The following is a 20,394-nucleotide window of genomic DNA, read 5'->3' on the forward strand; positions in this document are numbered from 1 at the left end:
TACAAAGCAGGAATAAAACTTTGATAATAGAAAAGATCTTGTGCAACTGTGCTTTGAACAATGTTCCCATTAAGAAAACCAAGAGCAGAATCAGAAACAATGTTAAGATGGCAGACTTCCAATCTCTTATAGCAATTGCTGAGTAATTATAAGTGTTAGGTTTGCTTCATATGCTTTAACATTATTAGCTGAGGAAAAAAAACAAATTTTATAATGTTATTCCCAAACATATAGCTTTACATTCAACACATTCTGGTCTACCAAGTGTCTCCAGTTTGAGCTGTGGTGTTTTTTTGGAACCTAAAGGGAGCTGCTACCTTTTTTGCAGGGGTGTCTTCCTCTCCCTTTTTGACTCCTTCTATATTTACCTGCATGCACCTTCAGCTTCCACTCCTAGCACATTGGGTGCTGGTCATGTCACCACTTCACCATTTCATACTAATTACAATTAGCTTCCAGAAAAGTTTAAACATCCCTAAGTCAATTGACACAAGCTGTTTCCCACAAAAGTAAGTTGTTTTGCCAAAGTATTCTGGGTAATGTATGCTCTTCAGATGGTTCAGATGTGCCAAATAAAAACTGTGTCGATTTTCTTTGCTAGAGTGTCACACTGACCCAGTTCAGGTCAGATTTCCCTGGCACTGAAAAAAAAGTTGATAGACCCCAGAAGTGAAAACGTCATAGTTTTGGATTTTTCGGATTCGACTTTGCCGTCTGTAATAGTATGTTTCATACTAACAATGCATCAATTCGGATCCACTTTGAAACGTAATCATTTAATAATTTTCTACTTATTTGGGCTGATTTTAAAAGTTTTATATATAAAAAACACGTGCAACCTGGATTGCTTGCGCAAAGCTGATCTACAAACCAGGTAGTAGAGATTTCATCTATCCATCAATGCCATTTTGGAGCTACAGCCTTTTAATTCCAGTGCACTATCACTTTATGGGACGACACCATTATGTCTGTATGCACTAGAGCAGCGCTTCCATGCAGCCCAGAAAAGGTGGTGCAGATTATAGTTGTCTGCTGCCTATCTGCAGCGTGACTCCACACAATCTTTGTGTTTAATTATACCAAAACCAAAAACACCATGATTGAATCTAAATAATGTGAATTATTTCTAAGCTAACAGATCTGAACATCAACAGCCACCAGAGACAGGAAAATAGAACATTAGAAGATTTTTATTAAATTTTCTCCCTCAATGTTCCTTCACAGGCTCCGTACAAAGCATGATCTTTCTTACACAGCCACTCTGCTCTCCCAAACTGCCCATGATGACAGCCAGTAGCACACGGAAAATTCTCATTTAAATAGGGAGGTCCAAACTGCTTCTGCACCTGTTATTCATTGCACATGCAATCTTTGTACATCACCCGCAACACGCCCCCTTATTGCACATGCAATTTATTTATTTATTTTTTTTGCACAGGCAATTTAGCTCTCTTTATTTAGATTCTTTGAAGATCGGGCCCATAGTCTGCAGTGGGGTAAAGCAAGCAATGTTTTACGTTTGTTAATAAGCACACAAAAGCACAGTCTCTAAAATCTCATTTTAGTACAAACAGAAAAATGGGTTTGCAGGTTAGTGAATGAAATACATATTTGATTCCCCGCAAGTGCAGGACCTAAATCTTGATTAAGAAAACATTGTTAACACATTTTCTGCAGATGGTCACCAGGTTTTCACGAATCTCAGGAGGGATTTTGACCCACTCCTCTTTACAAAAACCCACTAATTTGTTTAGGTTTCTTGAGTCCTGCTTGGAAACTTAAAGCTACAGATTTTTTGTAGAATTAGGTTCCGCAGATAAACTAGGCCATGCCAAGACCTTAATATGCTTCTTGTTTGGCCACTTTTACGTTGTCTTAGAAGGGGATTTTGCATTATTATTATGCTGGAAGACTCATCCATTGCTCATCTTTGCTATTCTCACCATCATTTTCACCCCATTTTTAAATTACCCCATTCATTGGCCCCACAAAGCAGTAAAATAACTCTGTTTTGTAGCAGAAAAACAACTCCAAAACATTATGTTTCCACCTCCATGCTTGACAGTGGAGGTGTGTTCTTTAGGTCTTGTTTAGAATTTTTCTTCCTTCAAACACAAAAGGAGGAGTTGGTATTAACAAGCTTGATTTTGATGTCATCTGACCAAAGCACATTTTCCAAAACCTCCAAAGAGGGTAAGGGTCAAAAAATGTTAGTGGGACAGGCAAAAAGCAAATATAAGATGTGTTTTACAGGTGTAATGCCACTAATACCTTTCCACTGATCATTAAGACAGGTATAAATAATCTTGTTCACTTGCAATTTTTATTTAAATGGAACAAATAAAAAAAGAGTTGAGTCAGGAACAGAGTTAAGATGGCAGTCTTCCAATCTCCTAAAATAGCAATGGCTGAGTAATTAAAAGTATGAAGTTTGGCTCATCTGCTTTTACAATCAGGTGCAAAATCCACTTATTTTACTAAGTCAATCCTAATCGTGTGTTTAAATTCAACAGATTCCACTTTTATAACTCCACAACACAAGCAGATTGCTCAGAATGACTACCCCATCTGGGTGGTGTAAAAATATACTAGATGAAGATGAAAATTGCTGGATGTGTGGGATGCTTTTTATGATGAATAGGCACTGACCGGAAGGATGGCACTTAACTTGGTCATTTTCTATTCCGTTAAGCTGCTGGATGCCCGTAATGAACTCTCTGTATATTAAACAGGCTTTTCAGTCTGAGCTGCTGTTAACAGTGGAATCAAAACATGAGGTGAAGAGGGAATGATTAGCGTCTCTGAAAGATGCCTGATTAGAAATATCGTGGAAGGACTGTGTTAAATATGTGTATATAACAGATGAGACAACACATTTTCTGGTAATGCAAAGAAAGCAGAGCCTCACCAGCTGCAGCCTGGATGTGCTAAAAGTTTGAAAGCCTTCAAGCCCCTCTGACTCCCATGCAACAAAGGTAACAGCTTTTATATATTGTGAGGCTATAAACCATTAAAATAGATTTCCATTTGTAGGACGAAGGAAAATCCAAAGCTTGAATAAGAACACAATAAAAAAAGAATTTAAATTCTTAAACGACTAAAATCTATCCAACTTAATCAAATACTATATTACTAAATATTGATGCAATAGTGGTGTAAAGGAAAGCAATTAATGTACCCGACTACTCAATATATACATGTTTTATATTTAAGCATGAGGCTGGGAATTACAGAATTACAGCTATCTAAAGAGTGATTTTTGCCGGAAATGCACAAGTCTGATGTAAAAAAAAAAACACATTAAGTGGAAGTTTGTTTACAGGCAGTGGAATAAACAAATTGATTAAGTATAAGACTTCATCTTGCAGTAATTACACCCCCCTGAAATAGTGCTTTTAATCTGTCCCATTCTCCGAATGATTCAGGGATAAACTATTTATTGACAAGGGATTATTAAATAATTTGTTGCTTGGCTAAATGTTTTGACACCAAAGCAAATTTTCATATAGCAGCTCTAAGTCCCTTTTGGACTTTTATTGAGGCATTTTTGTTGTTTTTGTTTGGTAATAAACGCAACAGATGGGAGCTAATTACACTTCACTACAACGTAATCCCATGCCATCCTCACTTTGTTTGATTTTAATGTGATGGCTGTATGGACACAGTATGGACAACTTTCGGGTCTTTTTTTTTTTTTTTTCTTCTTTTCTTTCGGGTCATTTTCATGTTTTTACAAATATTTAGCTCTTTCTTCTTTATTTATATTGTGTATCTTCAATGTGCCTGGCTAGAAATAAAGAGCTGTTGCAAATTGAGCTAATTAAAATGTGCCAGATCAGACATATTTTATTTAAATGTGCAAATGATACCATGTTTCAAATGATGATTTAATTCATTATAAAAAAGGTCATCCAAAGCAACATTGCCCTATTTGAAAATACTGTATTATTCCTTTCCTTATTAAATCCTGAATTACCTTTAAATAACCACATTTTCTGTTTTAGTTGAACTAGCCACACCATTGTCTGACTACCGCCTGACCCGTAGAACCGAGAAATACCTTAAAAAGAACCTTTCTGACCACATGAAGTAGGCTAAGATTTTAAAAGCACATCGTGCTTACATCCAGAGAAATTCAAGAAAAGACAAGAAAGAAAGTAATTGACATCAATCTGTCAGGAAAGTGTTACAAAGCAGTTGGGACTCCAGTAAACCACAGTGAGAGCCATTATTTTGAAATGCAGAAATGTGTTGAATATTCCCAGCAACAGCCAAACTACCAAAGTTATTCCAAAAGTGCACTGACGACTCATCCAAAAGGTCATAAAAGAACCCAGAACAAGATTTAAGCCATGCAGGCCTCACTTCCCTCAGTTAGGGAAAGAAAGAGAGACTAGGAAACAATGGCCCCCATGGCAAGGATCCAAAGCTAAAACCAATGTTGACCAAAAATGACAAAAAGGCTTGTCCTACATCAAACCTGCAGTCAAACATGGGGGTGATAGTGTGATGGCCGCTTTGCTGGTTCAGGACATGGATGACTTGCCCTGTGGTCTTTTGGCAAAAGAGGTAGGGGAAAAAGTTGTCAAATCCTTAATGCAGAAACCTTTCAGTGGCACAATTCCAACAAAGAAGTGTGTTTTATGACAGAAAATTTTTGTTTTTCGCTTTTTATAAAAAAATACATTTGAAACTGTCATTGTAATGTCACATTTGGTCTCGTTCTATTCTACATTTTGTTTTATTGTTGATATTCTTTAAATAAGCAGATAAATTAGCTTAGCAGGATGACTGTTTAAAAATAATTATACTCTTACAACTTTTTAAATTGTTTTACATTATACACAAACTTCATTATATTTTACTGGGATATTATGTGATAAACCAACATATGCAATAAAGCAGTGCATGACTGTCAAAGATAAAATCTGAACAGTTTGTCTTCCAGACTGGCTCAGTGTGATGAGTAGTTGCCCCTTGTCAAGGCACTTAACCCCAAGTTTCCTACAGATCTACATATCGGTGCATGAATTTGCGAGTGCGAATAGGTAGATGTAGCTCTAGTATAAAGCACTTTGAGTGATCTGTGTGACAAGAAAAACGCTATAGAGTCTCAGCCCATATACCATATGTTTTCAGCCCCTCCGAGTCTATTCTTTGCAGAACCAGCTTTCTGCTACACTTTCGGGGAGGTCGCTATCAACCTCGTATATCTAAGAACTGAACCTTCTGCCCATTCTTAGCTAAAGTTCCATTAGATTGGATGGGGAACATCTGTAAACACCATTAGCACATATAAATTGTTCTAAATAGGATTATAGTCCAAACTTTGACTGGAACATTCTAACACATAAATATGATTTGAACAAAATGGAACCCCCTCCTTGAACCGTCACCTTAACGTGGTGGAGGGGTTTGAGTGCTCAAATGATCCTAGAGGCTATGTTGTCTGGGGTCTAAATGCCCCTGGTAGGGTCTCCCATGGCAAACAGGTTCTAGGTGATGGGTCAGACAAAGAATGGTTCAAGAACCCCTCATGAAGAACACAATATCGAGGCACGTGACGTCGCCCGGTACGGCGGAGCCGGGGTCCCACCCTGGAGCCAGGCCTGGGGTCGGGACTCGTCGGAGAGCACCTGGTGGCCGGGTTGCTCCTCGCGGGACCCGGCCGGGCCAAGCCCGAACGAGAGACGCGAGGCCATCCTCCAGTGGGCCCACCACCTGCAGGGGGAACCGTGAGGGACCGGTGCAAAGAGGATTGGGTGGCGGACGAAGGTGGAGACCTCAACGGCCCGATCCCCGGATGCTTAGGCTGGCTCTAGGGACGTGGAATGTCACCTCGCTGGGGGGGAAGGAGTCTGAGCTTGTGTGGGAGGTCGAGAGATATTGTGACTAGAAATAGTCGGGCTCGCCTCCACGCTCATCGTGGGCTCTGGAACCCATCTTCTTGAGAGGGGTTGGACTCTCTTCTACTCTGGAGTGGCCCATGGGGAGAGGCGGCGGGCTGGTGTGGGTTTGCTTGTTGCCCCCCAGCTCAGCCGTCTCGTGTTGGGGTTTACCCCAGTGGATGAGAGGGTTGTATCCCTGCGCCTTCGGGTTGGGGAGAGGTCTCTGACTATCATTTCAGCCTACGGGCCGAGTGGTAATGCAGAGTACCCTGCCTTCTTGGCGTCCCTGTCGGGGGTGCTGGATAGTGCCCCTCCCGGGGACTCCATTATTCTGCTGGGGGACTTCAACGCCCACGTGGGGAACGACAGTGACACCTGGAGAGGCGTGATCGGGAGGAATGGCCTCCCCGATCTGAATCCGAGTGGTGTTTTGTTATTGGACTTCTGTGCTAGTCACGGATTGTCCATAACGAACACCATGTTCAAGCATAAGGGTGTCCATCAATGCACTTGGCACTAGGACACCCTAGGCAGGAGGTCGATGATCGACTTTGTTGTTGTATCATCAGACCTTCAGCCACATGTTTTGGACACTCGGGTGAAGAGAGGGGCTGAGCTGTCCACTGATCATCACCTGGTGGTGAGTTGGATCCGCTGGAGGAGGAGAAAGCCGGACAGACTCGGCAGGCCCAAGCGCATAGTGAGGGTCTGCTGGGAACGCCTGGCGGAGCCCTCGGCCAGGGATGTATTCAACTCCCACCTCCGGGAGAGCTTCGACCAGATCCCGGGGGATGTTGGAGACATAGAGTCCGAGTGGACCATGTTCTCTGAAGAAGGAGTCCTATCGGCTGTGGTTGGCTTGTGGGACTCCTGAGGCGGCTGACGGGTACCGTGAGGCCAAGCGTGCTGCAGCCCGGGCTGTGGCAGAGGCAAAAACTCGGGCCTGGGAAGAGTTCGGTGAGGCCATGGAGAAGGACTACCGGTTGGCCTCGAAGCGATTCTGGCAAACCGTCCGGCGCCTCAGGAGGGGGAAGCAGTGCTTTGCCAACACTGTTTATAGTGGGGGCGGGAGACTGCTGACCTCGACTGAGGACATTATCGGGCGGTGGAAGGAGTACTTCGAGGATCTCCTCAATCCTGCCATCACGCATTCCGTGGTGGAAACAGAGGCTGGGGACTCAGGGTTGGACTCTTTCATCACCCAGGCTGAAGTCACCGAGGTGGTTAAAAAGCTCCGCGATGGCAAGAATTCGGGGGTGGATGAGATCCGCCCTGAGTACCTCAAGTCTCTGGATGTTGTAGGGCTGTCATGGTTGACACGCCTCTTCAACATTGCGTGGCGGTCGGGGACAGTGCCTCTGGACTGGCAGACTGGGGTGGTGGTCCCCCTTTATAAGAAGGGGGACCGGAAGGTGTGTTCCAACTACAGGGGGATCACACTCCTCAGCCTCCCTGGTAAGGCCTACGCCAGGGTATTGGAGAGGAGAGTCTGACCAATAGTCGAACCTCGGCTTCAGGAGGAACAGTGTGGTTTTCTTCCCAGCCGTGGAACACTCGACCAGGGTTCATGGGAGTTTGCCCAACCGGTTCACATGTGTTTTGTGGACCTGGAGAAGGCATTCGACTGTGTCCCTCGTGATGCCCTGTGGGGGGTGCTCCAGGAGTATGGAATCGGGGGCCCTTTATTAGGGGCCATCCGGTCCCTGTACGAGCGGAGCAGGAGTTTGGTCCGCATTGCCGGCACCAAGTCGGACCTGTTCCCAGTGCATGTTGGACTCCGGCAGGGCTGCCCTTTGTCGCCGGTCCTGTTCATAACTTTTATGGACAGGATTTCTAGATGCAGCCAAGGGCCGGAGGGGGTCTGGTTTGGGGACCAGTGGATTTCGTCTCTTCTTTTTGCGGATGACGTGGTCCTGCTGGCCCCCTCTAGCCAAGACCTACAGCATGCGCTGTGGCGATTCGCAGCCGAGTGTGAAGCGGCTGGGATGAGGATCAGCTCCTCCAAGTCCGAGGCCATGGTACTCGACCGGAAAAGGGTGGCTTGTCCTCTTCAGGTTGGAGGGGAGTTCCTGCCTCAAGTGGAGGAGTTTAAGTATCTCGGGGTCTTGTTCACAAGTGAGGGAAGAATGGAGCGGGAGATCGACAGATGGATCGGTGCAGCTGCCACAGTAATGGGGGCGCTGTGCCGGTCCATTGTGGTGAAGAGAGAGCTGAGCCGAAAAGCAAAGCTCTCAATTTACTGGTCGGTCTACGTTCCTACCCTCACCTATGGCCATGAACTTTGGGTCATGACCGAAAGAACGAGATCACGGATACAAGCGGCTGAAATGAGCTTCCTCCGTAGGGTGGCCGGGCACTCCCTTAGAGATAGGGTGAGGAGCTCGGCCATCCGGGAGGGGCTCGGAGTAGAGCCGCTGCTCCTCCACATCGAGAGGAGCCAGTTGAGGTGGCTCGGGCATCTATACCGGATGCCTCCTGGACGCCTTCCTCGGGAGGTGTTCCAGGCACGTCCCACCGGGAGGAGGCCCAGGGGACGGCCCAGGACACGCTGGAGGGACTATGTCTCTCGGCTGGCCTGGGAACGCCTTGGGCTCCCCCTGGAGGAGCTGGAGGAGGTGTCTGGAGAGAGGGACGTCTGGGCGTCTCTGCTGAGTCTGCTGCCCCCGCGACCCGGTCCTGGATAAGCGGAAGACGACGAACGAACGAACGAACGAACGGACGAACGAACGAACGAACAAAATGGAACCACTGGCAAAGTCTAAAGACTTGGAGCTTCTAAAAGATTTTCCCCTTGGATTACCGAGTTTTACGCTCCACCATCCCATCGTGGACTTCAGCTTGTTCTTCAGCACTATCAACCCAGGCATCCTCCTCCAAAAGCTCACCCAGCTCAAAGTCCCAGCCTCCGCCTGTCAGTGGTTGACCAGCTTCCTGACTGATCGGCAGCAGCAACTGAGACTGGAGAGGATCTTCTCCCGTACAAGAACAATCACCCCCAGAGGTGCACCGGCATCTTTTTGTACACACATGACTGCGCCTCAGCAGACTTGTCTGTGAAACTCCTGAACTTGCAGATGACACCTATGCTATTGGTCTGATCCAGGATAATGATGAGTCTGCATACTGACAGGAGGTGGATCGGATGGTCCACTGGTGCGGTCAGAGCAACCTGGAGCCTTACCCACTCAAGACATTGTAAATGATGGATGACTTCTAGAGACCACCTTCCACATTGCCTTCTTCCACCATCCTAAAAACACTGTGTCTACTATGGATAATTCCCAGTTCCCATAGAAACCACCCTTCCTTGGGACCTGAGATGGTCCTCACACACAGAAACTGTTTGGAAGAAATCCCAGCAGAGACTGTATGCCCTGTGGCAACTCAAGAAGTAAAACCTTCCACAGGAGGTGCTGGTCATCTTCTACACTGCCATTATTCAACGGACAATTATGTCTGCAGAGAGGGCCAGAGACGCCGACCTACACTCCATCCAAGACTTGTAAAGGTGTAGGGTCAGGAAAGGGGCAGCTAAAATCTCTGCAGACCCCACACATCCTTGACACATTCTGTATAGACATTCACCTTCAGGGCGGCGCTATGGAGCACTATTTACAAAAACTTCTTCTACTTTTGTAAAAACACTGTATATCAACAAAAAACTATTTTTATTTCTCTTTTTCATAGCTATATTGTCACGGAGTGACATTTTGGACTTTGTTTTATGGTTTCTTGTGATGGTTTATTTTGTCTAGATGTTTCTATTAAGTTTATTAGTTTGTTTTGCTCCCTCTACTGCCTACTGATGTTTTGTTGTTCTCCTCCCTCATTAAGTTATTTTATGGTTGTTTTCTTCTTCTTCTTCTTATTATTATTATTATTATTATAGTTCTTGGTCTTCCCTGGATTCTCTAGTTTTATTTCTCCTTAGTATCTTTGTGTTTAATTGTGTTTTATTTGTTCCTTTGCATTTTCTTGTTTACTAGTTTATTTTCTGTTTCCTTTCCAGTTAATTCAGTCAGTGTGGTTAGGTTTGTTTACTTTTGTATTCAGGTTTTCTTTATGGGTTCTTTGTTTGTTCTCAGGTTGTTATTGTTGTTCCTATGTTCCCTCTAGTTTCTCTGATTACTTTAGTCAGGATTATTCTAGTTTTCTTATTCCCCATTTGATTATTTATCTTTGTCTATAGGTTTGCGTTTCTGTTTATTGTTTATTAGTTACTTTGCCCATCCTCAGCCTTTGTATTTGTTTCACCTGTTCCTTCTGCTTCCCTGCCTCCTTGTCACACCTGTTCCCTGTTTTCTCTGATTACCTGCCCTTTGTTATCCCTCAGTATATTAGTTAGGTTTGTGTCTTTGTTCAGGGCTGGTTCCTTGTGTTCGTCACACCTCGTTCTCGTCCATGATTATGCTTTGTTTTTTTTGCCACGCCTTGCCTTGGGAAATCTGCAGTGATTTTGCTACGTTTTTTGACTTTGTAAATAAATCGTTGAATTACAAAGATGATCCTGCCGAGCTCTTGTCTGCACTTTGGTCCCATCCAAAACCACACCGTGACATATATTTAAAATGTCTTCATTGAGAAGTCAAAATCTTTGTTTGTGTTTACAATCTTGGCGAATTAACCTGGTTCTGATTGGTTCTGACTGGTTCTCACCCTTAACCCATCAGTGGGGCTGGTGTGTTAAGGTTTGGGTGCATTGTTAGTGTCATGTTGTGTGGTGGAGCTGGATCAAAATGCAGGCAGGAGGACAGGAGCTGCATGGGGAGTAGACAAGAGTTATTAATAACTGACAAACACTTACACTGGGAAACACAGGCAGGATAACAGGCAAGAACACTGATACGTGGAACTCGGGATTTATGGATCCGGTGGGGAACAATGAAAACCAGATAACTTAAATACTGATGGGAATGCAAGGAGAACCAATGAGCTAGGAGGGGAACCAATCAAGAGAAACATAAAACAGCAGGTAGACAAGGGCTGCACTACACCGGGAGAGAACTACTAATTAACATGATGAACATGGAGAGTAGGGAGGTGACCAGAACACAAGAAAAGAATGACTAGACTTAAGAACATAAACAGGGAGGAACCAGATCTATGACAAAATACATAAACACAGAAATCCAGAAAGTAGTCTAAACACAAGAATACATCATGAACCTAATCCACAAAGAATAAGTTGGTATAAAGGTAACTGAAGAACACAAGCAAGAAAACGCAGAGGAACTAAAACTCAAAACCTAACAGGGGTGGATTGTTACAGTTAGTTGTTTGTAGTTGTAAAATCTAAACTTGAAGGGGTAAGGGATATTTGTGGGTATAGTGACACAAGGGGTGTTTATTTAAATGAAGGGTGACCATAAATCACAGATTGGCTTGTTTCCCCATTACATTTCATACTGGAATATTTTAAGCCCCCAGTAACTTTAAATTAAGAACCGAGGGGTAACGTCTGGCTTAGGTGAAGGGGGACGGGGGGAATTTGGATTAGTAATGAGAATGAACAATGGTTATGCTATTATATTATTATTATTATTATATAATTTTTTTGATTGCCTGCCAATGCATAAATATTGAATAGTAAATGTCATACCTTAGTGGAATGTAATAGTCTACAACTGTTACATGAATTCAGCAGGAAAAAGATAATGTATGATTATCCAAATAAATTTTTTTACTCATCTAACTGATCTCTTGACTTTGCCCTCATGGGCAACCCAGTGATCTTTTTTTGACGAACTTGAAAGCCTCTGTCCTACGGTAAATATTACAGTGCAGCTTTTGATTTAGGGAGCTCACCGAGCCTGCACCATGTTTTCCCTGCTTTCCACCCGTCCCGTCCCCCCAAGGACAGCTGAATTTGATGTTTTGAGAGCTTCATTGTGATTCACATCAAGAGAAAAACCATTCTCCAAGCGAATTACCTTGATCTGCCCAAATACAACGCTGTGAAATGTACCCAGGGCACACTGAGAATAAAATGGTTCTCTGAATTGTCAGAATCTGTTAGGTGGAGCAGCATTACCCCCACTGGCTGCAACCATTCTGCTCTCAAGCTGAACTTGTTTTTGTTTTTTTCTCAAAAGGAGAAAAAGTTTTCCCCTGCAAAGAATGGACTTCTTAGAACTTTGCAAAGTATCTTACCAACTGGTGACATCTCAGGTACACTGGCTGTATAAGGTCCCTCCAGGAATTTTGGTTCATTGTCATTGATATCTTGGACCTTGATGACAAATTTAGATTCTGGTTCCAGTGGGATATTGGTGTCAATGTCCACAGCCTGGGCCTGCAGGGTGTAGTAAGGCTTCTCCTCCCTGTCAAGACTCCTTAAGGCATGGATGTCCCCCGTAGTTTGGTCAATTGTGAAAATGGAGCCAGCACCGTCCCCCGAGAGGGTGTACTTCACCGAACTGTCCCCCTTATCGAGGTCAGTGTGGAGCTGAGAGACAAAAAAGAGGAGAAACAAAAAAGAGGTTGAGTCCAAACATTGACACAGATAATGATTCAATGAAAACACCGTGGAGGAGCTGTCAAGGAGAACTATTTCACAAGGAAACTGAAGGCACATCAAAGAGCGCACTCATCTCTTTGTGAAGATCTGCGAAACTCTAAGTCAGGCGAAAAGGAAAATGATCATGCTCTCAGAACATTATACAGATTAACCAGTCAAAATCTTTCATAAATAATGAATCTTCTAGCAATTATGCTGTCATGACAAGCCTTCAACATCTTAGACCCATTAGAGTTTCAAGAGAACTCGGAATCCTTATGATAGACCGATGGGAATTTAACTTTAGGAGACAAATAAAAACTGCAAAAACACAAGATAAATACCTAGAGTACTTTATAAAAGTATTCTCCCTATCATAGATTTATTCTGTTTTCACCTAAAACCTCAGTAAATACAAAATGTAGTTCATAATTGATTATTTTTGTTATTATAGGAAAATGTAATCCACACCTAACAGCCCAAAGTGAAAATACAATCACTACCATCTCCCATTTACACCATGCATTAACTTTTTGGCTGTGTTCCACTAGCTACAACCAGTCCAGATTACTGTCTGATCACTAGAAAAAAACAAACACTTAAATATAACCCATTTGACAAAATGAGCTGGTCTAAAATATCAAAAAGCTAAATATATTGCCCTTGTTTAAAAAACAATCAAGAACAGATAAAAAACAAATATTCATTAATAGGAATCCGTCTAAAATAATGACTCCCAGAATTCTAAGGCTTTGGGACTCCAGTAAACCACAATGAGAGCCATTACCCATAAAAAGAGAAAACATGGAACAATGAAAAACCTTCCCAGGAGCTGTGGGCCTACCATAATCACTCCAAGAGCATATCAACGACTCATACAGGGCATCACAAAAGAACCCAGAACAACATCTAAACACTGCAGGCCACACTTACCTCAATTAAGTCCAGTGTTCATGATTAAACTATAAAAAAGATACTGGGAAAAATGGCATCTATGGAAGAGTTCCAAGCCAAAACCATTGCTGTCCAAAAGGAACAAAAAACCCACAAAAGCCCATCTCTCATTTCCCAAATCACATTTTGATTACATAATATATATATAATTATATATTTAAGTTTTGGGAAATATTGTTCCATGCCGTTAAATTTGTCAAACAAATTAGCACAGCGTGTTGGAAAAATAATATTATGCTGACCATTTAACATAGTGATGGTAATATAATGGTCAGGGCTAGCCTACTGCTTCAGGACTTGGAAAACTTCTACTTTCTTGCAGAAAATCCTAATGGAGGATATCAGTTTGTGACTTAAATTCAAGAGCACTTGAGAATACAGCAGGAGCATGATCCAAAGCACACCAGTATGTCCAACCAGCAAATGGCTCAAACTCAAGAAAAAAAACATGTTTTGAAGTGATCTAGTCAGATTCCAGACTTCAATTCAATTGAGACATGATGACATGACCAAAAACAGGCTGTTCATACCTGAAAACCCACCAATATGGTTTAATTAAAAATAATTCAGCAAAGAAAAGTGGAAAAAATTGCTCCACAGAGATGTGAAAGACTCACTGGCAGTTATCACAGAAACAACTGTAGTTCTTGCTACCAAGGGGTGGCACAACCAGTTATTGTGCTTAAGGGATAATTCCCTTTTCACATATGGCCAAGTTGGTTTTTTAGTGCTTTCCCCTTCATAAATGAAATTGTTTTTAAAATGGCATTTTGTATTTACACAGGTTTGTCTGAACTCCTTAAGAGGTGGTGGGGGGGGGGGGGGGGGGGGGGGACACTTGTTTATGCCACTGTACATATCAGAAGGGAATTTTAATAACTTTACAGAATTTCACAACTTTCCAGCAAAACACAACATTTCCAAGCAGAAAGCATGTTTGCTAATACAGATCCAGGTACATGGAAGCATTTTTCCCCCTGTGGCAAACAAATTCTGGCCTGGCTACAGAAAACCCTACTGACATAGTTATGTTTACTTTATTGCAGAAAACATCTATGATACACTAAACCTTTTAAATATTTACAGACTCCAAAACAATTTTATCACCACAGATTACTATGGATTTTTTTTTCCTGCTTTGTCAGTGAAATGGAATTTCCACAAGCACGACTGAACAAAGGCTGGATGTCAATATAAATTAAAAGATACTGTAGCACAGAATAATTATGCACAATTCCAAGCTGACTATGACTAAAGGGTGTCTTACATCAATATTATACATTTTCTCATAAAATTTGACATCTAAAAAATTATTTTTGAAGCCTTTTAAAGTTACACCTGTTTGATTGTACAAAAATTTTATTTATTATGTCACATTTATATTAGCCCACTATGCCTTGCAGAATTATTTGTACCTCCTAAACATTTTGTTGAGTTACAACCACAAACGTCATTGTGTTTTATAGGAATTCAATGTGAAATAGACCAAACAATAATGAATACTTTTTTACTCATACTTTATTAATTATTCGGATACCTTTTACTTCAATTTAAGTCAAAATATACTGAGCAAATTCTACTCTTACTTGAGTACAATTTATGGCTACTCTCCCCACATCTTGTTGAACATAATAAATTGGGAAATAACTACAGGAAAACAAGTAATCTCCTTAAAATCACAAGTTTAAAACAATTACAACTGAGACCATTCAGGCTGGGGGAAGATCAAAGTTTTTCTTGCAACCACACATAACCAGGAGGATGGTTAGTGTCATCGAGTTGCTTACAGTTTTTAAGCACACCCTTACCATGTGGGCCAATACAATGCCTTTTTTGCCTTTATTAGCATAATTTAACCCAGTCAGTAAAACCTTTGTGTTCATGCTTATCATCACTTGATGTTTAAATACATTTCACAACAACCACATTGCAGGTTTTAATGATAATTCAATTGCTTTGTTTTAAAATATGGCTACTTTATGGTTGATGTTTCAAAACACTGAGCTTTAACATCTCTAATTGTACTTTTGATGTTTTAAACTTATAATTTTCCTGACTTCAGCTTTTCTATTTTTGCATGCTTAATGGGTCACTGGCGTCCCACCACACTGCTGCTAACTGCCTGAAAGAAAGAAAGAAATATGAGTTTTGGCTCTACTTTTGCTGTAGGTTACAGCAGCTCCAACAGACACAGAAAAGAAAAGCCACAGACACACTGGGCGTAACTGGTGATTCAGAGCAAATTGCCAAGTTCACAGAAGCATAGCATGGCATTATAATGCTGTCACCCATTGGTGCAGGTCTCATTGCTATTCAAATGATAGACTATTATTCTTAGTACATGACTGACGCTGGGTGATAACGAGCCCACAAAATATTTTCCGCCATTAGGAGGGAAACTGTGATATAGATTATTTTTTCTCTTGTATACCTAATGTGACTGACATTAATTCCTCCTCACAAACTAGATGATGTAACAACCATTAGGAATTCCATAAAATTACCCAAAAATCATAATTATAGGCACATAATGATTGGACTAATTGTCTAAATTATGTCTTTGATTTTTTCACCCCTCAAAACATCTTCATCCACATCTGATTAATGTCGCTGGTGAATGAGTTTTAGCAGGACTAATATTTGGTATTATGAATGTGTGCACACTATGAGTTGCCTCTTCTACACTTGACTTAAGCTGCCAAATAAAATTAATCCTCTGTTTTTTGATAAAATTGAAACCAAATACCTACATACACTGTATACAAAGAGACACAGCCATTTCCATTACTTCCTGGTATTAAATTATAACAAACATTTCCTGTTTTAGGTCAGTTATGATTAGAAAATAATATTTTTCTTAAGAAAACGCAAAAATAAGCAAGAACATTGCTTAAAGAATATTTTGTACAACACCCCTTAAACTACATCGCTTGTGCCTAACATCTTTGATTTCCTTTCATGATTTTCCAACGAAAATTTGCTGGAATTTTGGCCCAGTCCTCCTGGCAGAATTGAGTCAAGTTTTTAGGCTGCGTTGCTGACACACACCTTTTCAGCACTGCTAACAGATATTATATGACACAGAGATTAGAGCTTTGCGATGATCTCTCCAAAACTTTAACTTAGCTTATTAAGGTGCCTTAAAACTAATTTGGGGGATTATCCATTTGGCTGATGTCTTAAGATGTTGATTCAGTTTCTATACATTAATCTTTATTTCATTATAGTGTCCGTCTATTTTCTTAAAGTGCACCATTCCTTCCTGCAGCAAAACACCAACACAAGATGATGCTGCCAGCCCTGTATTTTACAGATGGGATGCTGATCTCAGGCTTGAAAGCTTCCCCTTTTTCTTCCAAATCTAACAATGATCATTATGGCCAAACACTTCAATTTCAGTTTTATCAGACCACGGGACATTAATACAAATTAGTGTAAATAGAGTGAAGGAACAAATATCTTCACCTAGTCAAATACAACTTCTGTATTTTTCACATTTCCTAACTTATTTTGTCTCTGTGGGCTAGACAGTGGTGCAGATTGTAGAACTGTTGCCTTGCAACAGGAAGGTCCAGGGTTTGAATCCCAGCCTGGGGTTTTTCTGCATAGGGATATTTCTCCCTGTGAATGTGTGGGGTTCTCCATTTTGGCAGTTTGGCTTCCTCCCCCAGTCCTAAAATGTGACTGTTAGGTTGTTTACTCTAAATTGCCCCTAGCAGTGTGTGTGTGTGCATGGGTGTCTGTCCTGTGTGTCTCTGTTTTGCCTAGTTATGGACAGGAGACCTGTCCAGAGTCTACCCAACCTCTTGCTCATTAAATGCTGGAGATACACCCTGCATGGATAAGCAGGTAATGATAATGGATTTTGTATTTGCAGTATTTTAAATGTATATTTTCTTCTTATAAAACGTAACATGCTGACATTCAGTAAATGTTTGTGAATGTTGAAAGAGTAACTCCTTTATTATATTCCACAAGTTCTAATGCCAAATATATAATGTTGAGGGAGCTAATGGGTGACAGGGAGCTGGTGTGATAATTAGTGAAGGAAGCAGAAAGCAGCTGGAAAAAAACCAAAAAGCATACAATCGCAGGGCAATGGAACCAGTAGTCATGCAATCTGAAGACCTGTGATACAGCTCCATGTGCTTGGAATACAAAATTGTGAAGGCTTTAAACATTCCATGGGACAGAATGGATTAAAACCACACGCTGCATAGGGACTGCAAAAATAGGTAGGACCTGATTTACCTTCGTCTATTGTGCTCATTATTCTTGAGCTGGCTTTCATTGTGCATTTGCTCCTTTTAGTGCTGCGTTTGTTTGTGTGTGTTTGCACTGACTGGGCTTTAATAGATTATTTTATGCATTTCTATTCCTTCAAACATTGGCATTTGTTGTGGAATTTGTCTCCTGGAGTTATGCAGTTGTGTGTTGTTGGGATGTGTCTTGATGACAAATTGGTTAAACAGTTTGAGGCGTTATAATTTAAAAATTATAAGATGCTTGCTTGTTTTCTCTTGCATGTGAGTGTGGCTCAGTAATTATTAATCGGCTCTGATCCAGCAGGGTTTTTATCTTCATGGGTAAAAAGCATTGGCTATAGATGTGTTTTTGTGATTTCTCTGACTCTAGTGAAGGGATTTGACTTGAGTGGTAATTATTTAATGGGAAATGGTAGACATTTTGCTCATAAGATAGATTATGTTCTGCACTGATAAATGTTTTTTTTTAAATGTCTTCCATGCAATGCTTATTTAAATAGTTGTGCTTCATTGCTGCAGAAATATTCTGTGCCCTTTCTTTTTCATCCATTTTTTTTCTCCACAGAACTCTGAACATTTGTTGCATATCACACTTTTCTTGATTTGTAGCACCTCTTTACACTCTAATTAAATTATGTCATCACAAACTATTTCAAAGTTTTTAAAGACGCCAACATGGAAAAGTTTGTGAAAATTAAGTAAACACTATCGAAACAAATTTAGCAACAATTATTTGATTTGGTCATTTTCTTTCAGACTCTCTTTCACATCCTTGTTGAGGTATTTTTGATCCACTTTTCTAAGCAATATTGCTTCAGTTAATTGAGGTTTGCAAATATTACTTTCTGCACAGCCGTCTGGACTTTAACTGAGCTTTTGCAAGACTTATGTCGTTTCTTTTTTCCAGCTATACTGTTGTAGAGCTGCTGCTGTGTTTGAGATTGTTGTCTTGTTGATGACCAAGTTTGGACAGAGCTTAGTCTGTGGGACAGATGGCCTCATATTTAATTCAGGCACACTTGGGTATACAGAGGAGTTCATGGTTGATTCAATGACTGCAAGTTGTCCAGATCCTGTTTGTGAAATAAGCCCAAATCATCAGCCCTTCTCCACTGTGCTTGACTGTTTATGATGAAATGCATGGCTGTACATGTGTCCTGTCATGAACTTTAAATTTTTAACATGCTAAGTGAGGCCTTCGTTTTTTGCTATTTCTCTCATATTGCATGCTCTGACCTAAGGGTGAATTTGCTGAGAAGATTGGTAACTGTATTAACGTTTGTATGTTTTGTAAAGCACACCTAAAAAGGAGCATTGTGAGAACTTTGAAATGATGCCAAGATCATATGTGTAGCTACACATAAAAAAACAAACCCACATTTTGCTTTTAAAGTTCAACAAATCTGTCTTCAGGCAAATAAAATATGGTATTGATGGACCAAAACAATATATAAATTAACCCGTTGTGCTGTTGACAAATTATATAGATAATGAAATATATTGGTAGGCATGTTTACCTATCATTGAGATCTCAAACTGTAACCTGCAGTATCCAAAGGCGGTTTATGAGTGACAGAAGCATGATCACCAATCCAGTGACTGGTGCACAAACAGCAGGTGCAGACTCAGTGATGTAGCAACCCTGTTTAAAATTTTCTTCCACCTCTGAATAATCTTTCTCCCTGTATAATGATAAACTTTTAAACATTCAAAGATTGATGGACGGTAACATTAAGCTCATTGATGACGTGTGTTAGCATTGTGCTAACACACATTTAAATGCTCCAGAGCAGCAAACTATTAAAGCTGCTGTTTATACACAGTGGTGGACACATTTGCTGATTTAGTTAATGCAGTACATTCAACTAGCAGCAACCTGCTGCCATTTTCCCATTTAAATCCAATGGAAACAATAAGGGTACATTGTGAAGATTTGATCATTTTTAGTGTGTCACAATGCAAAAACCCTAAAATTACACAAGGATGAACTTCCTTTTCACCGTGAAAGTAAAAGGTTTAAAAGAAACAATAGACTTGAGGTTTCATTGAAGTTATTCTTTTACTATTTTAGTAGAAACTTGAGCTTTAAGTTTTGTCATCCTTTTAAGAAAACAGAAATGTCCAGAACACTGTTTCAGTCTGATAGTGAGGGGGTTTCTGCAGGAATGCCATCTTGTGTTTAACATTTGTTTCTTTTATCAATCATCCTTTTTATTTCTCGCTGTTGTAATCCCATAATCTATTGCAGCATCAATTGCTCTAGATTATCTCATGAGTTTAGCGCTCCCATTAGACAGATGAAACGACAGCGTCGGAGACAAACATTTTCATTCGACAACAAAGCAGTCGTCGTCTCTCTGTGGCTTTGGTTTTGACCTACTGCAGAGATGATGGCGGCAGATGAACTGTTGCAACAATGTTGTCTTAATGGGATCTATTTCTCTTCATGACGCCGACAAATGGCAGACACAGAAAACAGCTGTGTTTAAAGCCGCCCAAATCAAGACGCCCGGAGCCAAACTGCTCTTGTGAAAATACAATGATGTCTTTCATTAAACGTATTTGGTGACATGGTTTCTAATTGTGATTGCAGTGTGTTACAAGATCCCCATCTCACTGCGTCACCTATTCCAGGTGGACCTAATAATGGAACCTCTACAGTGAAATGTGTTTCCTGCTGGTGCTTCCTGAAGCTGAATGAACTTGTTTTTGACACACTCTGAAAATGAGCTAACCCTACATGGCAGAATCTGTTGCAGAGCAGTTGTTTTGGATTCAATGGGTTGTCGAG

The 20,394-nt window shown here is 41.1% G+C and overlaps 1 protein-coding gene across 1 annotated transcript in view; it reads right to left on the minus strand.

Moving 5' to 3' along the window:
- The window catches only part of LOC124858274 (cadherin-12-like), a 190,850-nt gene that overhangs the window by 89,032 nt on the left and 81,424 nt on the right, over nt 1–20,394 (minus strand). The window contains exon 3 of the mRNA XM_047350231.1: nt 12,039–12,333. Within this exon, the coding sequence (XP_047206187.1) occupies nt 12,039–12,333 (295 nt within the window). The remainder of the gene's footprint in view (nt 1–12,038; nt 12,334–20,394) is intronic.

The sequence above is a fragment of the Girardinichthys multiradiatus genome, chromosome 21 (genome assembly GCF_021462225.1).
Source record: "Girardinichthys multiradiatus isolate DD_20200921_A chromosome 21, DD_fGirMul_XY1, whole genome shotgun sequence".
In the NCBI taxonomy this organism is placed as follows: domain Eukaryota; kingdom Metazoa; phylum Chordata; class Actinopteri; order Cyprinodontiformes; family Goodeidae; genus Girardinichthys; species Girardinichthys multiradiatus.